The following is a 20977-nucleotide window of genomic DNA, read 5'->3' on the forward strand; positions in this document are numbered from 1 at the left end:
GAATATATTCATGGCCATTTGATTAAGATCATTTAATTTAGATTTGATTAAGATCTTGATTGAACGGCTAGATACAATCACAATACCACATACTTTTGTGGTAATATGATGATGGATGTTTTTTCAAGCAAATGTCTCTAATTTTTTTGCAAATGGAGTTCATGATGTCACGCTTCAAGACTTTCGAAATTATGGTGCTTAGCAAAGTAATCCGCATTAGCTAATAGCTTACGTCATTAAAGGCATCCTAAATTCTGAGTTTTGCTGTTTTTGTAATAAAGTGTGATTAGAGAATTTTCTTGCACTTGCTGGCATTTGCCATTTGTAAGCCATTTGTAAACCATTTGCTCACTTTTTCTTTGTCTACTATCTATTTTTTTAACTCATGTGTCTATCACTCTTCTTTAAATGAAGTATAAATAAATAAAAAAGAAATAGAGATTATCTTAAATCAAGAGATATACTGCACTAAGTATATCTTATAAAGTTTTTTTAAAACAATCAATGTTGATATATTTAATAATTTGTTAGTATTATATACTAATTTATATACTAAAGGTAGAGATCCAACCCTTGAGCTCATTGTCACTCCACCCCAACCACCAAGCACTTTACATTAATTATTATATAAATAATTATTATAAATTTTTATATAACAATTACTTTTTTGCTTAAAATGATATTGTAATATCTAATCATTTAGCTAAATTACCAATTGTTAAGATCAATTTGTTTACAACAAGTATTATCCAATGATATATACGTGCTCTGATACTGTTAAATGCAAACCACCAAATTCCATTACCATGGGATTTGACTCCAATCTGCTTAAAATCAAGTCAGATTATGAAAAAACATTACAACCACATTTTCTGTGAACAGTTACAAACAAGGTGCCGTTCAAAAAAAAATGAGATGAACAAGAAATCATAACTATACACTTTTTTATAAACAATGAATAACATGTAAAAAATTGAATTAAGTTTCTGACATAAATCTACATGCATACCTATGCTAATGCTAGTTTCTACTACTATATACTATCATTCAATTACCACGTGAAGATGTAAACTTTGTTATATATGTTGTTGAGGCACAACCTCACTATGATTCTCAGTTTCTGAACTACTAGAAGTAGATGGTTTCACACCATTAGTAACAAGATTTTTCAACCAAGCAACTTGAACTATGGGAGATTCTTCTCTATTTGAATCATCCATATCAGTTTTAACATTATTTGTAACACAAAAGAGGAATCGGTATGCTGCTTTGCTTGCTGATACCATTTCTGTTTTGGCTTGTCGAAACTGCAGTAGTAACCAATTTTTGATTATTATCAACATAACCAATAAGAAAAAGATTAAAATTTTGAAGTTTTTTTTAAAGAAAAAGAGAATCACCCTTGATGCTGTATTCCCAGCCACTTCCATAGCAATATCACCAACATTAGCAAACCTGTTAACCCAACCTGTCATGAAAGCTGTAAGTAAACTTAGGAAAAAATGAAGTAAAGTCGACTTTCACTAAAGTTCATTATTCAATCTTAAGTTACTGTTTACAAAGACAAAATAGCTAACAAAACATTACATAAATAGTTAGTATTTACCTGGTAGTTTTGGCACGCCTAGTCTTACACAAAATTCATCACAGAAGTGGTTGCAATTTTTGGAGAATCTATCATAAGAATTTCCAGGCCACTCTTTACTAAGTTCTCTTAATATTTGATTTACCTTGAAAATATTGTAGTTTGTTTTTCCTAGAGCAAGAGATCTTCGATATGTAAACATTGCATTCTTCCTTGAAGGGCAACTAAAAACTCCAGTACCTTCCTCACTGAATCCAAATGACCATTCATCATCTCCATAAACCTGTCACAAACAATCACCCTAATATGTCACCATATATATTTTGGGTGCAATTTAAAACCATTTACTAGTAGTATAACATTAAAATGGAGACTCAAGATTCACAGTTACAATTCTCAAACAACAAAAATACTAGCACATTACTATTTCTACACCTAAAGAGAACATAAAGAAAGAAAGAATAGACCTGAACAGCACTGTGGAATATACCACCTAGACCAATCCCATTCTTGAAGATCTTGTTGATGTGAACAATGGTGCTATTCGTCTTCTCCGACCCATTTGTCAAGTCGTACACATGAAGTGTCACTTTCGCCATCTTCAACAAAAATATCGTAACTTGGCTCAACCCCACTTCCTCTTTCTCTCTTTGAATCAGAGTGTGATTCTGCAAGAACCCTTCAACTCAATTTCTTTCTTTGCCATTTATCAAAGGGAAAAAATGTTTCTTGAATTTGTACGTGGAACTTGGGAGGGAACAAATTAAACTGTGACATCAAATGTGGCGCTGATCATTATTGTAATTCATTTTTTAATTCCCCGGCCAATTGTCTTTGTTATGAATAATGCAATTGATTGAAACAGTGTAGTAGTTCATGTACATTACTGTTATTATTATTTATTTTTATAGGATTACTGTTATTAATTTTTAGAGAGCACATTAAACTATGACTAATGTAACTAGCTCTAACATATCTATTGCTAATTGTCATAACTGAATTACCAACCAACTGTCAACTAATATTAACACTTTTTTTTATATAAATACCAACACATTTTAATAGAATATTTTAGAATACTGCAAAATGCACTTATTGTCATAGTTATAATGTGACATATCCTTCTCTTGTTGTAGCATTCCCTTCTCTATGCAACTTCATGTAGTGCACTTTTCCTTTAACTTAATCCAATGTATTTTCTTTTTCTTTGCTAGCGTTTTGGATATCTTCTTTTTGTTTCCATTATTTGCAGTAGGTGAGACTTGAGAGATCTTGCAACACCATCATAGTTTTTATTTTAATAAAGAAACAAACATTATATTGTTGTAAGCTGAAAAGTCTTAGTCTATGAACCAAAGTCACAATATTTAATTTGAGTGTTTGATAGAATATACAGTGATCACTGATAAGTATATCACAAATAATGTTTTAACAACCGAACCAAATTGAATAGTTTAACTTGAACCCGAATTGAATGGTTCAACTTGAACCGTAAAATATCACTGTCTACACTTAAATTATTTGATAATTTTTCCACGTTTTTGATTCGAACGATTTAAAATAGTTGAACTATGATTCGTGTATCTTATCGGTTTGATCGGTTCAATTTCCGATTCAGTTTTAAAACAATGGTCAAAAAGAGAGAAAAAAAGTTGAGAGCAGCTTTCATATAAGAAAGTGCTATTTTGAGTGGAGACTACACGCCTAATTCCATTCCATTGCCCCCACACAGTTTCTTTTTGGCTGGATGCCAACAAAATTCGATCATATATAACCTTAGGCGGCAAAAGGCATTCACATTTCGTTCATCTGGTCCCACTTGACACATAATGGACAGTGATTGCATATGCCCCCCCAACATTTCAGATCTTATGATTGAGCCATTGATTATAAGTTTATTACCTCACTCTTACCTCATTTATAAGTATTTTTAGCCCTTGTTATTATAGCTTTGACATATTATACAGTATCAATTAGATGAGTAAACAATGAGCACTTGTTCAGCAAGTCTCATTAAAGTTCTTAAACATAACCATTGAACATTTCTTTAATTGATGCGACAGTTTATCTACTGGAACACTGAGGATTGGAACTGAAATTAGAACTTTTAGCTGTAATTCTAATTCCAATTATATCATCCAAACAGACCTTAATCAAACCTAAAGCTCAACACAATTATCACTGAATCAACTCTAGAACATTTAGTGGCTGACAACAACAATATATCCAAATTTGAAGCATCTGTTTAATGTTAAACAACAACGATATTCAAACATTTTTTAAGAAACTATCAGTGAACTAGTATTACATAAGGAGCCTAAAGTAGCCTCTTTTGTAAGTAAATATTGGTAATGCAATTTCTTTAGAAGAAAACATGAATTATATGTATATAGATAGAAAAAAATATGAAAGCCTGGACAATGCTGTTATATTATACATCTTAATCCATGTGTTTTTTATTATTACATCAGAAATAATTTGCTATATGCACCTCTCTCTATCTGCCTTCTTTATTCATAAGCTGAGAAAAAACTTGGCTAGTACTAATATCTGAACCCTCATTATCATAATTTTTCTCTATTCTTCTGCTGGTAGAACTTTCATGAATAGTTCTTGTTGTTTCATTAACTTCTTCACTAGCACTACCATAATCATCATGCACACCCCTTTGTTGTTCACTTTCTTGAAGCTGAAGTGCATATTCCAAATTCCACAGCACATCACCCATACTTGGTCTATCAACACCATACTCAGCCAAACATTTCTCTGCCATTTCACCGAATTTCTTCAACGACCTCGGTTTAATGTCTCCAACAAGATGGGGATCAACAATATGCTCCAACATTCCCTTCTGCAGCCATTCAATAGCCCATTCTGCTAAATTCACCTGTTCCCTAGTCAGTTGTGGATCAACAGCAGGTCTACCACAAAGAACCTCAAAAAGCACAACACCAAATGAATACACATCTGATTTATCAGTAAGCTGTTGCCTCCGGTAATACTCAGGATCAAGATAACCAAAACTACCTTTCACACCAGTACTAACATGTGTTTCATTGATGCACGGTCCTGATCTTGAAAGACCGAAATCAGCAACCTTGGCAACATAATCTTCATCAAGTAATATGTTGGTTGATTTAATGTCGCGGTGGATGATTCCTTGAGCGAAACCAGTGTGAAGATAGTGTAGACCTCTAGCCGCACCAATGCATATCTCGAGCCGCTGCTTCCAAGATAAAGGTAGTTGTCGCGATGAGCCATATAAATGTTTTTTCAGTGGACCCTTTTCAACATACTCATAGACAAGTATCATTTCCGAATTTTCTTCACAGAAACCAACTAATGAAACAAGATGTCGATGGCGAATTTTGGATAAAACTGTTATTTCTGTGTGGAATTCTGGAAGGCCTTGTCTTGAACCTGGCGTACCGCCTCTTTTGACAGCGACCTTAACATTGTCTCTGAGTACCCCTTTGTATACCATACCAAATCCACCAGAACCAATAATCAAATTTCTATCAAAATTGTTTGTTGCTGATTGAATTTCAGCAAAAGGAATCTTCATACCCAAATATCCATAAGAACCAGGTTCAGATGTTCTACTAAGTGAACTCCCTCCAAACACATTCAAAGGTGTCCATCCAACACTTTCCACTGTCCTTTCTTTTGGTTTCTTCTTTCTGCATTTGATAGCAAGTAGAAAAACAGTTGCTACAAAAAATAAAACAACAATTCCTCCAACAATTGAACCAAACAACACCTCCAAATGTTTCCTCCTGTGCACAGTACTATCATCGACATTGTTGATCATCTTCATTATCTCAGCACCATTCAATATAGCATTAATCCTTATTGAACTGCTAAGGTCAGAAGGACCAACACTTAATTGAATAACACCCGAATCATCTGAATTAGCAACAAAATCCACATAGATAGGTGATGCAAGAGTGTGGATTGTAAGAGCTGATAAATCAAGATCCTTATATGCAATGTAACCATTGATATACACATCAAAGTAAAGCAAATTGAGAGCAGGACTAACAATATCACAGAAATGCAACCGAATTAAATGCGGAAAACCATCACGAGCCACGGGAAAATTCCATGTTATGTTGAACCTTGAAGCTAAACTTGAGTTATCCCTATTCATCTGCTGAGCAGTCATGTAAACGTTTTCGGGCGCAATTTCTGGAGTTGCACCTCCCTTCTGAAAATTAGGTGTATGAGTACTAATTGCATGTTTAGCTGCATCCTTAAAGACCAAATAATCTTCATCAGGAATCCAAGTCCTCCAAAGGGTATCATTAAAAGGAGTTATTTTCATACCTCCAACATTAATCCTATGAATAGTTTCTAAAACCTTAGATGAAATGTGTTTGTACTCTTCCACACCAGAAGGACCAACCAACCTAGTTCCATAATCTATAACAAAATCTACAGGAGCATTAAACACTTCCACAGCATTTACAAATCCAAAACCTGAATTAACAGGTCTAAACAAAATTTCAACCATGTTTGATTCTATCTTCAAAATAAACTCTTTGATCAGCACATGATCACTAATTGGCCTAAACTCTTTTATAATCAAAATTCCATTAACCAAGACACTAAATTTAGCAGATTTCATGTCAAAGCTTTGAGCTTTAAAGGGAAAGAAGTGAAAACGAACCAAATGGGTACCATTTTCCTTCATGTGGAACCTGTATCTCCCATTGCTGGTGAAAACTCTTGCTGTATGGTACAAAGTTGGAAAATTTGGAGATGGGTTTTTGTTTATAAGAGAAATGGAATCATCTGAAGAGAGAAAAATGGAACCTTGGTTGGTTGAATCACCCATGAAGACTCTATTGAAGAGTGAAGCATTGCTGTGTGATCCACAGTTAATTAAATAGTTATCTATAGGAACAAAGGAAACAGAACAAGGTAGAAAGAAGAGAAAGATTATTAAAGGGATAAGCTTTTGTGTCTCCATGAAAGAAAGGTTTGGTCTTTTGGGTTCTTGAAGAGTGTGAGAGGAAACTATTAAGAGAAGAGTGAAAAAGAAACACTGCAACAAATAGACAAGAGAGAAAGAGAGACAGTGACTTGAAACCCACTGAAGATTTGAGAAGAAGAAAGAAAGAAAGAAATAAAAATAAAAAATAGTACAAAAATGGATTTGATTACTGAAGTCAAAGGGACTACTCGTGCTTTTTCATTTGCTTTTCATGGTAATTTTTCTTTTGAAAAACTTTACATTTTTGTACATTTCACACAAATCCTACAATAGTTTTCTTTTCTCTGATATGACATAAATAACGGTAGGAATGAGACCAGACAGATATTGGTTTTCTTTCCTTAGAAAACTCCTTTTTTGTGTTGTTTTTTTTCCTGTGTAGTCTCCTATATGTTATATTACACAGGACGATATTTATTAATGATATATACATTTAATTCCATTTATAATTATTGTGTATATATACAGTGGTAATAATGACTTGATACAATGTATTTCAATTTGTAGAAAAAATTGGATAAATAGTTATATATCAAAGTTTTGACCAACCATATATTCCACTAATCTACTATTACTGGTAGATTACAGATCAGATACAGGTTGAGGTGTGCACAAATTACTTGAGCTGAGATAAGGTTATGGACCTTTGAATATTAAGCCACCAATTGGCAATTTATATAGTGTATATGTCTTTCAATCTCTATCTTGCCAAATAGTTGGATACTTATTATTATTGAGTTACAGTTAGAAAGGTGTATGAATCTTGGTGCATGCCAGCTTCACATAATGCAGGTTAATTTATTCTTTGGATCATTTATTTAATTTGTTGCACTATAGTATACTACTCTTTCTGCTTAGTACTTAGTGGAATTTATAATCTAGTTGCCACCTGTCACGTGGCATTTGCATACTCCAAAATTGTGTAAAAAAAAATATATATAATATGATACTATGATGAAAATAATATAATAATTTCTCATAAAGTAATATAAATGATTTTGGTTTGATAAATTTGAATTTTGAATGATTTTTTTTTCTTATGAATTGTATTTGATTGAGTTATTATATTAAGATCAAGAGAATTATTAAAAAAAATGTCATCAAATCTTTTTTAAATTTTTAAATAACTTTTAATCACTGTGCCACGTACCAACTATTTCACCTTAGCATTCACCAATCGCATGCTTAGACATAGGCTAATAATGCATTTTGTCGCTTCTTCCAAAGTAACCATTGTAACAAATTTACTGATTCTTTTTGCAAATGAATTGTTTCCAATGTGAACTTAAAATTACATCTTAAATTTGGAATTTTACTTACTGTTGCGGATATTCTGGCGTCTAATTGTAGACACTTGCGGAGTTATTTAATTGAAAAGTCACATGTTTTACCTTATGTAATAACAACAAAAAAGAAAGTCACATGTTCACTTTTAGCATTTATTTCCTGATTCAATCACCCTTCTAAACTCATATTTGCACTCTAAAGATTTTCACCACTAGAGAATCTAGATATCGATTTTTCAACCAAAACTTTTTTTATTGTTTGTTTTGTTTTTAAAGATAACTTAAGTTTAAACTTAAAGCTTGCTCAAATCTTGAAGAGATTTGGAAAAGTAACAGACTAGTCACGTTTACTTTATGCTAAAGACTATTGAAATACAAGAAGCAACAAAACATAAGGGAAATCATTTATCAGATCCAAAAGCATATTTAACCTTTTTTTTTTATAGTAAGTAACAATTTCATTTTTATAGTAAGTGACAATTTCATTCTTTCAATAGAAAAATTCAAGAGAATTACGGCTAGGTTAAAACTAAAGAGTTTGAATAATCTCCATCTATTGAAAAAAAATATTAATAGTAAGGAAAATTGCATTAACCTCGTCTAATTTAAAAAAATCACTTACCTCTTTTATATTCACTAATTTTTTTATCATACTTATATTTATTTATATTATTTACTATATGATACCGTTAGAATTTTCATTTTAATTTGTAGAAATGCAATTGTACATTTAGTATCAGCTGCAATTTAAAAAGTATGAAATGTGTATTCTAGTGTTTGTTTTATAAATGATTAAAATAGATGTAAGTGTGATGAAAAAAAATGTTATGCACAATTTTTTTAGTGAGTACAAGAAATATAAATGTATTTTAAAAAATACAGAGGATGTGAGTATCATTTAAAGAGATATTATGCAATTTCTCCTTAATAGTAAATTCTAATAATATGTGAGCATTAGTAAACATAGTGTAGCTAAGAGTCAAGTTAATGTGACTAAACCAACATCTAAAACCTAATCATAAGCTTCACATACACCCACAATCAATGACAACGAAAAGGAGAGAATCCACAATCTTTTTTATCTATCTAGTTACAAATCAATTTTTTTACTATTGCATCCTTGTTTTGACTTTAAGTGATCTCACTAATGTCAAGATTGAAAACATGTTTGGAAGGCAGATGAGACATGGAGGGGTTGCAACACCTTATTAACTAGAAACACCAAACTCTTTCATTCCAACAAACATACAACACCTTATCCACAATCTTTTTCAACGCTAATGAGGAAAGCGAAACATACTTTGGGGTAGGTGGCAAATGTGGCTTCAACGGTCCTTGCGCAATTTTTTTCCTTGAGGAGGTAGCTTTGGTGGAGGGCGCTTCGTTGAGGTAGACATTGAGATAGTTAGGAATGAGACAATGAGGTTATGGTGCACGACTATTTCCTAGGTTGTGATGTACCAAAATTTGAATTTTGATTAAGAAAAAATCTATATTTATTATCGACAAATGATGTTGCTCATACATGATTATCTACGGTAGAAGGAACATGTGAAAAATAAAATTAAAATAAATAAACTTTTGAATCATGAATTTTTTTTATTTTTCATAATTTCAAAATTTGTGAGTTGGATTTGAATACCCATAACTTATCAATGTCAAAGATAATTTTAAAGTTTGAACAACACTTAGAGAAATATTTAAATATTGTTCATAAATGAAATCTTTACATCAACAATTTGAAATTATGATCTCCCATGATTAATTACTTTTTTTACTAGCAATGTCAACTTTCATTGGTAATAGCCAAAAGAAGTTTTTAGAAGAGTAAACATCAAGAATGTAGTTTCAAATTAGAGATAAACCTTTAATTTGATATTTAAACGACTACTCTTTTATATATAATTATTGAACTATAAAATATAATAAATAACATCTAAATTATTTTTAATCTATCAAATTAATTTATGAATTAACTCTCCTTATCGTAAGAATTAAAAGATTAATTTGATGGACTAATAAAAGTTTAGAGATAAGAGTTTATAAATAGTAGATTTTCCTATTCGAGCTCTTGTACATAGACAAGTGGCTTTTTTTTTTGTTCTACCATAAAAAAAAAGGTTAAGTATTAAAGTATCATTCAATATTTATTAAATATCAAATTATCATTTGTTTTTAATTTTTAATTTAACCCAAGTGAGAAATTGGTGTTTTGAAGTGCCAACTTCTCAAGAATCTTAAAAAAAAAAAAATTAATAATAATGAAGGGAAATCGGTCCTCATCGTACCAACTTCTCAATGTCCTTTTCTTTTCTTTTTTTTAATTACAAAATTTGTTTTATTAACAAATATAGAGGGTTTGATGAATTAAAAACGGCATGTCATGACAGAGTGGGTAATTATAATTTATAAATGTAAGATAATGACATCTCGTTAACATATTTTATAATAAATATATATTTTATTATTCAATAATTATTATTTTAATTAAATAATTAATTCAAGTTTCATTAGTTATTAATTTAAATAATTATTATTTTAACTAAATAAATAAATATAATGTTAATTATTTTATAATAATTATTTAATTAAATTTTAATTTTTATAATTATTAAATAATTTAAATAAAATGGAGTTTATAAAAATAACAAAATTTAATTAAATATTATAATTAAAAATACAAATACAAAATGAACTAATTTTATTATAATGAACTAATTTCTATTGGGAATATCAGTACGATAAGAACATTTATTCTTATTATGTCCCTCATTCTAACACAAACCACATCTCTTGGGTAGACTGTGGACGGTGTTTTGGATCTCTTCTCATGACTAAATTGTGGTACAATTCTATTCCATTGTATTTTGGCCAATATGATTGAAGAACAGTTGCTTGGAACTCTAACGTAAAAGATATATTGCAATATATATTTGAAAGACACATACATCACGTAGTCACGGTAAATAAACGAACAAGTAGCAATGACATGTGAATATGGATAATGTAATGTTTGAAATTCATCACAATCACACAATCGTTTGTCGAGGTCTACCTTAAATGTCCCTAAATGACGACCGCTTGATGGACGAACCAACTCTAAAGATATTATGTGCTCAATTGTGAATAATAACTTCATGAGAGTTCAATATTGTTCGTTCCTTGTTAAGGTTTTGAATGATTGTATTTGAGTAAAACAAATCCGATGCCATAATTGTTTGGGCTTGTGTCTATCTTTCTTCAAATTTTGCAATCACTCTATAATATGTTGCTTGCACCAAAGAACTGATTGAAAGATTGTGTGTCCTCTTTAATACATTGTTCATGCACCCATCAAGGTTAGTTGTTGTCATGTGTTCCCAACGTTTCCGTTCATTGTCCCTCATTGCACTAGAGAGATATCATTTCCACTAGAGTAAAATACTTTTCATATTAACCCGATAAACTACGTATAATATACTTGTCAAACTTGTTAAATAATAGTTTTATATTCTTTTACTAGATAGATTGTCAATTATAGATCAAACATTGATCAGATGCAACATTATTAGATTAAAAATTTAATTCTTCAACAAAATTTATACTACTTATAATTGTGTCGCGTTACTAATATGTATTTTATTTTCTTTAGTTTATATTGATGCCTTATAAGGATGTTGAAAACGTAATACCACAATAAGTATATCAGAATTCAATGATATGGATTGTCAAAACCGTTTTCTCAATTGTAGAATGACATTAAATAGATAGAGTCAAACTCCACTTCCTTCACATCATTTCACGTCGTATTTGTCGATCACCACGATGTGAGGCCGGACACCGTATAAGAGATTAATGTAATAAAAATATTGTAATAAAATTTATCTTTTTTTTTCACTCATTTTGTATTTGTATTTTTAATTATAATATTTAATAAAATTTTGTTATTTTTATGAACTCCATTTTATTTAAATTTTTTAATAATTATAAAAAATAAAATTTAATTAGATAATTATTATAAAAATAATTAATATTGTATTTATTTATTTAATTAAAACAATAATTACTTAAATTAATAATTAATAAAACTTAAATTAATTATTTAATTAAAATAATAATTATTAAATAATAAAATATATATTTATAATTATGAAATATGTTAATGAGAAATAATGTGTAACATTATCTCGCATCTATTATATATATTTAAAATAGACTTTGTTGCCACTCATACTATCTCATTCACATATAAACATTTCTCACTTCATAAAGAGTTTCCTATACTCAGTTTTTAAATAATTTTTTCACAAGTTATATATCATCCACTATCTTATATTATATCTCTTATTTAAATATTATTTCATAACGTCTATTCAAATTTTTTTAAATTAATCCCACATTACTATTTCATAATGTTTGTCCAATATATTTCACATTACTACTCAATACATACATTTTTAGAATATATAATATTGAACTTAATAACATGAGAAGTTTCTTCAATTTCTTCTAAATTGAGAGTACATATGTCTCTCTTGTTTATCCATAAAATATATTTGGACTATTTATATGTGCCTTTTATTGTTGGGTATGTTTGCTAACAATAATGGTTTGACAATGATACTTCTCTTCTATAAATTACATTGATAAAATTGAATATATATTATTGATATAACTACTATATTAATAACCATTTGACAATTAGAACATAAAACTTCATATTAATTTTTAAAAAAATCTACTTAAATTAAATAAATTAAAATATATCTATGCAACACGTAGGTTAATATCTAATTTACAAATTATAACTTTGTACTGTTGAGCATGTCATATTTAATTCATCAAATCTCTTATATTTATACATATATAATTAAATAAAAAATAAAAAAAATTGATAAGATGGAGATCAATTTCCCTTCATTTAAAAAAATAATAATTAGAACTTAGTCCTTCAAACATTGATTTCTCACTTGAATTAAATTGAAAAATAAAAAAATGTGATAGTTTAGTATTTAATGAATATTAAATGGTACTTTGTTACATAGTTTTTTTTTATGGCAGAGCAAAAAAAAAAAAAAAACCTAGACAAGTCCGATTTCTGTTTAGTGTACACTCTACACCTACCTAGTCAACCTCGATGTTCTCTTTGTCACTCTCATTCATTTCTATTTTGGTTTCCGTGAGAGTGAGACGTGAGACGTCGACAGTGGTGTTATTTTCGTTGCCGTGATCAATGGCTTCCGCTATCGTTACTGTACTGAGACCATCTTCTTCCTCCAATTCATTTTCCCGCCAAAAAACAGTTATTCCGACACCAGCATTCAACTCCCGTTCATCGTCATCTTTCTCTACACAAATCAAATTAAAAACCCATCCCTTTGGAATCGATGTACGGCAGTCAGAGTCCAAACGCAGTTCAATTGCAACGGCGATCGGAGGGAAGTTGAATCTGAGCTTCCCACTGATTTCTCCCAACGACCAATGGGGAAACTGGACCGCTCTATTCGCCGCCGCAGCTTTTGGAATCTGGTCAGAGAAAACGGAAATTGGGAAGACGGTGAGCGGAGCTATAGTGAGTATTTTGGTGTGTCTTGCTGCTAGTAATTTGGGGATTCTTTCAGTTGAAGCTCCTGCTTATGGTTTGGTTTTGAAGTTTCTTCTACCTCTTGCTATTCCTTTGCTTCTCTTTAGGGCTGATCTCCGCCGTGTTATTAGCTCCACCGGCGCGCTTCTTTTTCCTTTCTTAATTGGTTCAGGTAACTCACAATTCGATGCTCTTTCGTTCTTTCTTTGCAATAGTGGAGAATATCGTTTTTTGATTGATGAACGGACTTTCTTTAGTTATTATACTTCTTGATTGTTATGCCATGTAATCTAGATTATATATTCCTATCATGGCGACTAAAGGAAAATCTTTTAACTTTTCAAATTCTTATTAATGCCAAATACACACATAAAATCCAATATCAATACGAATTTTAAATAAATGAATCCTCTTCAAGTGTATCTTTGACCGTGTGATAGAGTTAGGTAGTGTGTATCATTGGTTGGAATGTGGTAGACTCACATTTGAAAAGGGGATTCTTGTATTGAAAGTCTTTTTAATTGTATGATATGGTGAAAACTCACTTTTAAGGAGGAAGATTGTTGGAACTCGAGTGAGTATAGTTTTACATTGACTAAGAATGAACTTAATGAATAATATATACGAGAGGTGATTCATATATTCAAAGTCTCAAGGTTTTGACTAGTGATATGCTCTTGTCTCCCCAACAATTATCATTGTGGGACAACAAACTTATAAAAGTCAATTTTCGACATCAATAATGTGAGGGGAATTTCCAAATTATATTTAGAATTCTCTAATAGTTATATTAATGTAGCAAAATTAAATAACTTAATTACCACTTGATCAAGTGGTTGCAACGCTTGGATTTAATTCAAACTAATGCATTTGTTAAATTACCAAAGGTTACAATCTTTTTCAAAAGTTGTCTTCTTTCACCAATTGATATGAGTTTTTCTATAAATAGAGATACTTTGGAGACAGAAAGTACATGACCAAATTCATTAAATGAGTCAAATTTCTGTCAAAAATATTTACGAGTCATTTCTTCTTTTCTCTAGCGGACGAGACTAAATGAATGAACTTTATTATGTTAATGATCATTGATTATGCTTAATGTGAACGTGCAATTCACTTCAAGAATTCCAAAGTATCATGAAGAAGATTTGTAGGCTAATCCGTTTGCATCCAATATATATAGATTGGTGGAGGCGAATCGAACCTAAAGTTTAGTGTGACACGCTTTGAAATTTATTTGTACAACTTTCATCATCATCAAGTTCATCCTTTTCATATTCAAGATGTGCAGCATACCCCCAACAAAAGATCCAATAATCTTTAGGTTCAATTTTGGTTTTAATTTATTTTTGAACAATGTCTGCTTCATTAAAGAAAATGAACAATCACATATTTATGAATACGGTGAAAGGTTCGATTTTGATTTTTGCTTTTTTGATTAATTATACTAACTACAATTTGAAAGAGATGATTTATGTTTATAACAAAAGCATCAAATGATAAGAGAAATCTTCGAGAGATAAGTATCATTATCCTTCCATATTTTATAGTGTCATAAATTCATACATATTTATAAATCTAACATTAAGTATAATAATATCAAAAGAAGTTCTATATGTTATGACTTTAGTGAAATTTGAATTTAGAGATTTTTTTTTAGTGCAATTTGATTTTCGGTTAAAATAAGTGCAAGTTTTACCATTGCTTGGGCATGAAAAATATGTGTCTGGACTTCAAAATTATTCGATATATGTGAAGTGTTCATTCATCAAAAATTATATTGATAGAACACTTGTTGGCATCAAATATTTGTTTGGATCTTTCTAGCATAGGAAATCATGTTAGTTGGCATCAAATATTTGTTTGGATCTTTCTAGCATAGGAAATCATGTTAGAAGGTAATACTCACTAATAAGTAAAATAGTAATACCATTGGTTAAATAGAGTGGGATTGTCATAAGCATTTTGGAAAGTTTTAATACCAATTTTAATTTCTATATATGTTTTCTGTTATTTCCAAAAACTCATCTCTATTTGCTTCAAGACATGAAAATGTGGACCAATTTTAAAACTCATGTTCAGATGTCTTTGTGTATATATTTAACCCAATGTTTTGATGTCTTTTGGTTTTAAACTTGTACCATCGTAATTACCTATCATTCCTCATTGCTAACAATTTTCTGCCATGGTAAAAGGTACATAATTATTTTATATGGATATAAGATGTGTTTGATATTTTAAATTTATGGATAGTATCTCAAAAGTAATATTTTATTATATTAAATTTAACATGTGATATTAGATTCATATATGCATGATAAGTATGAATATATGTTTGGTTTATGATGCATACTTAGCATATACTCTTAATTTATTTTGATATGAAACTAGTGGATATATAAATTATTATAAATATCAAGTGGGTGTTTTAATAATATTGTTGTTTCATGCTACAAGTTTTTATATTTAAAATTGATGATATCATATTACATGGACATAATAGTATGAAAGTAATTGTTTATTCATTATCTTGATATTTACAATAATTTGGGTATATATTTGGACTTATCGTAAGTTGACAAATGTTAATGGAGGAAAGTAATAGAAAATCTTAATAATTTTTATTTATTGTTTAGTTTGTATTGTGATACTTATTTGGATTTACCATAGAACATATTTAAATATGAAATTTAAATTAACAAATAGAATCTACGATGCATGCATTAGTTATAATATAACTATGAAGAAACTGTTTCTTTAATAGAAATGAAATGAATTCTTATTTGTTAAGGAGTAGATGACTTATATGTTTTGACTCATTTTATGATATTTGATAATGAGAAATTTTTATGATCATGCTTTGTTAACTTGTGACAATATATATTTAATGCATTCAATGTATTTATCTTAGACATAGATATATTGAAAAGGGAATTAGAATTTTAAATTGAGATGCTTATTAAATATAGTAAAAGGTAAAATAATATAAAAGTTTGTGTATTTGATAATTGAAATGCGTATTAAATACAATGTGAATAGATTAAATGACAAAAGTGTCATGGTTTGGTGATAGTTGGTCAATACTATCAAGAATATAAATGGTAATCGGATACTTGATGTAAGTCATGACTTGTTCTAGACTTGATATAACATATATTGTTGGAAGATTATGTCGGTATATAAGCAATTCAAGCAAAGAGCATTGTTATGCTATGAATAAAGTATTAAAATATTTGAAAGGAACAATTAACTATAGTTTAATCTATAGTAGATATCCTTCAGTTTTGGAAGAGATTCCAGTTGGCTAAATCATGTTGAGAATCATGCTTCTACAAGTGGATTGATCTTCAACCTTGGTGGATGTGCAGTTTCTTGGGGTTCAAAGAAACAAACTCGCAGACACCACCATGGCTACAAAATTTATTTTTCTAACTGCAGTTAGTAAAGAGGCTGAATGACTAAGAAATTTGTTGTATGAAATACCAATTTGGTCAAGGTCAATGACACTAGTATCCATACATGGCTATATTATATAAGTAGCATCAAATCTTGAATTCAATTATGAAAGTACACTATTCGAGTGATTGAAGTACTTGACAATAGATACATCCAGAGGGTAAAAATACTTGGACTATAAAATAAAAGTGGTAGGATGAGGTCTCTTTTTAATGGACATATGGCATATATTTGCTAGAATGTATAATTATGAGTGCATTTCTGATATAGTCCACCTATATTGAGAATAAAGTGGGCTGCTTCATAGAGTTCAAGGGATTGACTCTTAAATTCTCATGAAAAGAGGATATGAGAGATAGGGCCTTGTCAAATGTGTCGTCTTTATAATTTGATCAATGGTACCGAGATTTCATGTGTGAGTTATGCACACTTGTTCTAATGAATGTTTTGTTCAAAGCTTGTCTATCAATCTATTCAGGGATGAGTGAAAACATAAGTTACTAAGTAATGGTTCTATCAAGGTAAGATCAATGTGATTTATGGAATAACGAATTTAGATATATTTTGAAAATGACAGGGGATTCTTAGGGGAATTTCCAAAATATATTTGGAATTCTCTGTTAGCTGTATTAACGTAGCAAAATTAAATAACTTAATATACCACTTGATATGAGTTTCTCTATAAATAGAGATACTTTGGAGACATAAAGTAGAAGACCAAATTCGTTAAATGAGTCAAATTTCTATTAAAAATATTTCTGAGTCATTTCTTTTTTTCTCTAGTGCACGAGAGTAAATGAAGAAACTTTATTCTGTAAACTATTGATATGTTTGATGTGAATATGCAATTCACTTCAAGGATTTCATAGTATCCTGAAGGGGATTCGCCGGTCAATCGGTTTACATCCAATATATATAGATTGGTGGGGCGAATCGAATCTAAAACTTAGTGTAATATGACTAAGAAATTTGTTGTATGAAATACCAATTTGGTCAAGGTCAATGACACTAGTATCCATACATGGCTATATTATATAAGTAGCATCAAATCTTGAATTCAATTATGAAAGTACACTATTCGAGTGATTGAAGTACTTGACAATAGATACATCCAGAGGGTAAAAATACTTGGACTATAAAATAAAAGTGGTAGGATGAGGTCTCTTTTTAATGGACATATGGCATATATTTGCTAGAATGTATAATTATGAGTGCATTTCTGATATAGTCCACCTATATTGAGAATAAAGTGGGCTGCTTCATAGAGTTCAAGGGATTGACTCTTAAATTCTCATGAAAAGAGGATATGAGAGATAGGGCCTTGTCAAATGTGTCGTCTTTATAATTTGATCAATGGTACCGAGATTTCATGTGTGAGTTATGCACACTTGTTCTAATGAATGTTTTGTTCAAAGCTTGTCTATCAATCTATTCAGGGATGAGTGAAAACATAAGTTACTAAGTAATGGTTCTATCAAGGTAAGATCAATGTGATTTATGGAATAACGAATTTAGATATATTTTGAAAATGACAGGGGATTCTTAGGGGAATTTCCAAAATATATTTGGAATTCTCTGTTAGCTGTATTAACGTAGCAAAATTAAATAACTTAATATACCACTTGATATGAGTTTCTCTATAAATAGAGATACTTTGGAGACATAAAGTAGAAGACCAAATTCGTTAAATGAGTCAAATTTCTATTAAAAATATTTCTGAGTCATTTCTTTTTTTCTCTAGTGCACGAGAGTAAATGAAGAAACTTTATTCTGTAAACTATTGATATGTTTGATGTGAATATGCAATTCACTTCAAGGATTTCATAGTATCCTGAAGGGGATTCGCCGGTCAATCGGTTTACATCCAATATATATAGATTGGTGGGGCGAATCGAATCTAAAACTTAGTGTAATACACACGCTTTGAAATTTATTTGTGCAACCTTCATCATCATCAAGTTCATTCTCTTCTTATTTAAGATTTGAAACATACCCCCAACAAAAAAATCAAATAAATAACACAATGTAACTAATGTTATTGTTTATGAAAGGATCACTAAATTTATCAAGTAAAGACCTTCTCTTTTTGTTCCTATTTTACTTTATTCTTTTTTTAAATCTCATATGAATTCATCTTTAGATGCAGTTGCAATTTGTCTAAATGTTATTATTGTCTTTGTTTTTCAGATTCTAGTGACCCATTGAACCTGATTTTTTAATCTGCATTATCATAACAGTTGCAACTACAATTGGGACAGTAGTAGCATACCTACTTGTTCCAATGCGATCGCTTGGTCAGGATAGTTGGAAGATAGCAGCTGCTCTCATGGGTAGACATATTGGTGGAGGTAACTCTTATTTTATTTTTCTAAAGATCATCAATTAATATTGCTAAAAACATTTGTATCTTCAACCTATACATAGCTTAACTTAGATATTTTTGTTTTCCTTATTATGCAGCTGTCAATTATGTTGCTGTATCTGACGCTCTTGGTGTTTCCCCTTCAACTTTGGCTGCTGGCTTAGCTGCAGATAATATTATTTGTGCAGTGTATTTTTCAACATTGTTTTTATTGGCCTCTAAAGTACCTCCAGAAGCCTCAACATCAGAAAATGGTGGCTCAAATTCTATTTTGATTATAATATCACAATATGATTAGTTTGCATCATAGAACTCACCTGACTCTTGAAATTTTTTGTTGTCAGATGATGCAATGTCTACCATGTCTCAGTCCGGTGACAAACTTCCAATGCTACAAATGGTTACCTCTCTTGCTGTGTCCTTTGCCATGTGCAAGGCTGCAAATATTCTTACAGCGTATTTTGGAATCCAAGGGGGTAATCTGCCAGTGGTAACAGCAATTGCTGTAATATTTGCAACTGTTTTTCCCAAACCATTTGCTTCTCTTGCACCCTCTGGTGAAGCCATGGCCGTGATTCTCATACAGGTTGGTTGTTATTCATCATAAGCAGGCTTTTTCACTTACTAAAATAATGGTCAAAAGATCTGGAAAAGAAAATAATTTATTGGGCAGTTCCAAGAAAAAACACACTAATAATATCAATATTCAATGCCAATATCAAATAAACTGACTTGTTAATGGTTTATGCCACTTGTGATGAATAGGTATTCTTTGGGGTGATAGGTGCAAGTGGGAGCATAAGGAGTGTGATGAACACAGCACCAAGTATTTTTCTATTTTCTTTTGTTCAGATATCTATTCATCTTGCTGTCATACTTGGATTGGGAAGACTTTTTCGCATTGACTTGAAGTTGTTGCTCATAGCATCAAATGCTAATGTTGGAGGCCCAACAACAGCATGTGGAATGGCAACTGCAAAAGGGTGGAACTCCCTCGTTGTGCCTGGAATTCTTGCTGGTATATTTGGAATCGCCATTGCTACTTTTCTCGGCATTGGATTTGGTGTAACAGTCTTGAAACACATGTAAAAATCACATGTTCTTTATATGCAAACAATCTATGTACTCTAAAGATCGGTTCCCGTTCTAGCTTTAGACAAGTTTGAAACGAAGAGTACAAATTTGAGAATAATATTAGACTAGATTGCCTTGAAACCAGTTTTTTTGAAGGGGATACTTATTAACTACAAAAATTCATCAACTAACCGCTACTAGCTGCAGCACAAAATATCAAAGGTTCTGAAAGCCAAATTGAATTTTTATCTGCTATAAGGATTAATTCTCAGATTAATAGTGGAATCATATCAAATTAGAATTCTGTATCTCCTCCTCTTCATTGTGTATAATTTAATAGTTGACATTCTTATAGTATTTTGTTTGCTGACTCTCAGTTTAAGTGTTTTCATCGTTGTGGATTATCATGACATACATTCACATTATTACATCCATCTACAACAAGTACAATACCTAGCCTTATGTCAATTGTAATATCATTACCCAGCTAATTATATAAGGTCAACGGGAATAAATTCTCTCATTTGTAATTTGCACGAGAGGGTTACGTGTAATTTGTACTTTTATTTATGAATTTCATTATTTTTATTCTACGAGACGGATAGCAGATGATTATTATTTGTGTTTGGGATATCCATTGTCATCACTAGACACA

General features: G+C 30.5%; 3 protein-coding genes across 3 annotated transcripts; 1 reads left to right on the forward strand and 2 right to left on the reverse strand.

Annotated features, from left to right (window-relative positions):
- Positions 1 to 799: 799 nt before the first annotated feature.
- On the reverse strand, positions 800 to 2915 carry LOC101513151 (uncharacterized). The gene is made up of 4 exons (XM_004496472.4): positions 2053 to 2915; positions 1607 to 1868; positions 1401 to 1468; positions 800 to 1307 (listed from the first exon to the last, which is right to left on the reverse strand). The coding sequence occupies exons 1-4, from the start codon at positions 2182 to 2184 to the stop codon at positions 1077 to 1079; spliced, it is 693 nt and encodes a 230-aa protein (XP_004496529.1). The 5' UTR covers positions 2185 to 2915; the 3' UTR covers positions 800 to 1076.
- Positions 2916 to 3975: 1060 nt separating this feature from the next.
- LOC101499781 (probable receptor-like protein kinase At5g24010) lies at positions 3976 to 6962 on the reverse strand. Its single transcript, XM_004496775.4, has one exon. It carries the CDS (start codon positions 6555 to 6557, stop codon positions 4083 to 4085), a length of 2475 nt encoding a protein of 824 aa, XP_004496832.4. The 5' UTR covers positions 6558 to 6962; the 3' UTR covers positions 3976 to 4082.
- A 5991-nt stretch (positions 6963 to 12953) lies between these two features.
- LOC101513474 (uncharacterized) lies at positions 12954 to 20463 on the forward strand. Its single transcript, XM_004496473.4, has 5 exons — positions 12954 to 13602; positions 19124 to 19234; positions 19347 to 19502; positions 19593 to 19834; positions 20014 to 20463. Exons 1-5 carry the CDS (start codon positions 13080 to 13082, stop codon positions 20335 to 20337), a joined length of 1356 nt encoding a protein of 451 aa, XP_004496530.1. The 5' UTR covers positions 12954 to 13079; the 3' UTR covers positions 20338 to 20463.
- The last annotated feature ends 514 nt before the right edge of the window (positions 20464 to 20977 follow it).

The sequence above is a fragment of the Cicer arietinum genome, chromosome 4, assembly GCF_000331145.2.
Source record: "Cicer arietinum cultivar CDC Frontier isolate Library 1 chromosome 4, Cicar.CDCFrontier_v2.0, whole genome shotgun sequence".
Classification (NCBI taxonomy): domain Eukaryota; kingdom Viridiplantae; phylum Streptophyta; class Magnoliopsida; order Fabales; family Fabaceae; genus Cicer; species Cicer arietinum.

Excerpts from the sequence above, each read along its gene's own strand:
- LOC101513474 (XM_004496473.4), top strand. The coding sequence starts at position 13,080 with ATGGCTTCCGCTATCGTTACTGTACTGAGACCATCTTCTTCCTCCAAT. Across the intron at positions 13,603-19,123 it reads TCCTTTCTTAATTGGTTCAG|TTGCAACTACAATTGGGACA; the intron begins GTAACTCACAAT and ends TTATCATAACAG. Across the intron at positions 19,503-19,592 it reads AGCCTCAACATCAGAAAATG|ATGATGCAATGTCTACCATG; the intron begins GTGGCTCAAATT and ends TTTTGTTGTCAG.
- LOC101513151 (XM_004496472.4), bottom strand. The coding sequence starts at position 2,184 with ATGGCGAAAGTGACACTTCATGTGTACGACTTGACAAATGGGTCGGAG. Across the intron at positions 1,869-2,052 it reads TATTCCACAGTGCTGTTCAG|GTTTATGGAGATGATGAATG; the intron begins GTCTATTCTTTC and ends TGTTTGTGACAG. Across the intron at positions 1,308-1,400 it reads CTGGGAATACAGCATCAAGG|TTTCGACAAGCCAAAACAGA; the intron begins GTGATTCTCTTT and ends TTACTACTGCAG.
- LOC101499781 (XM_004496775.4), bottom strand. The coding sequence starts at position 6,557 with ATGGAGACACAAAAGCTTATCCCTTTAATAATCTTTCTCTTCTTTCTA.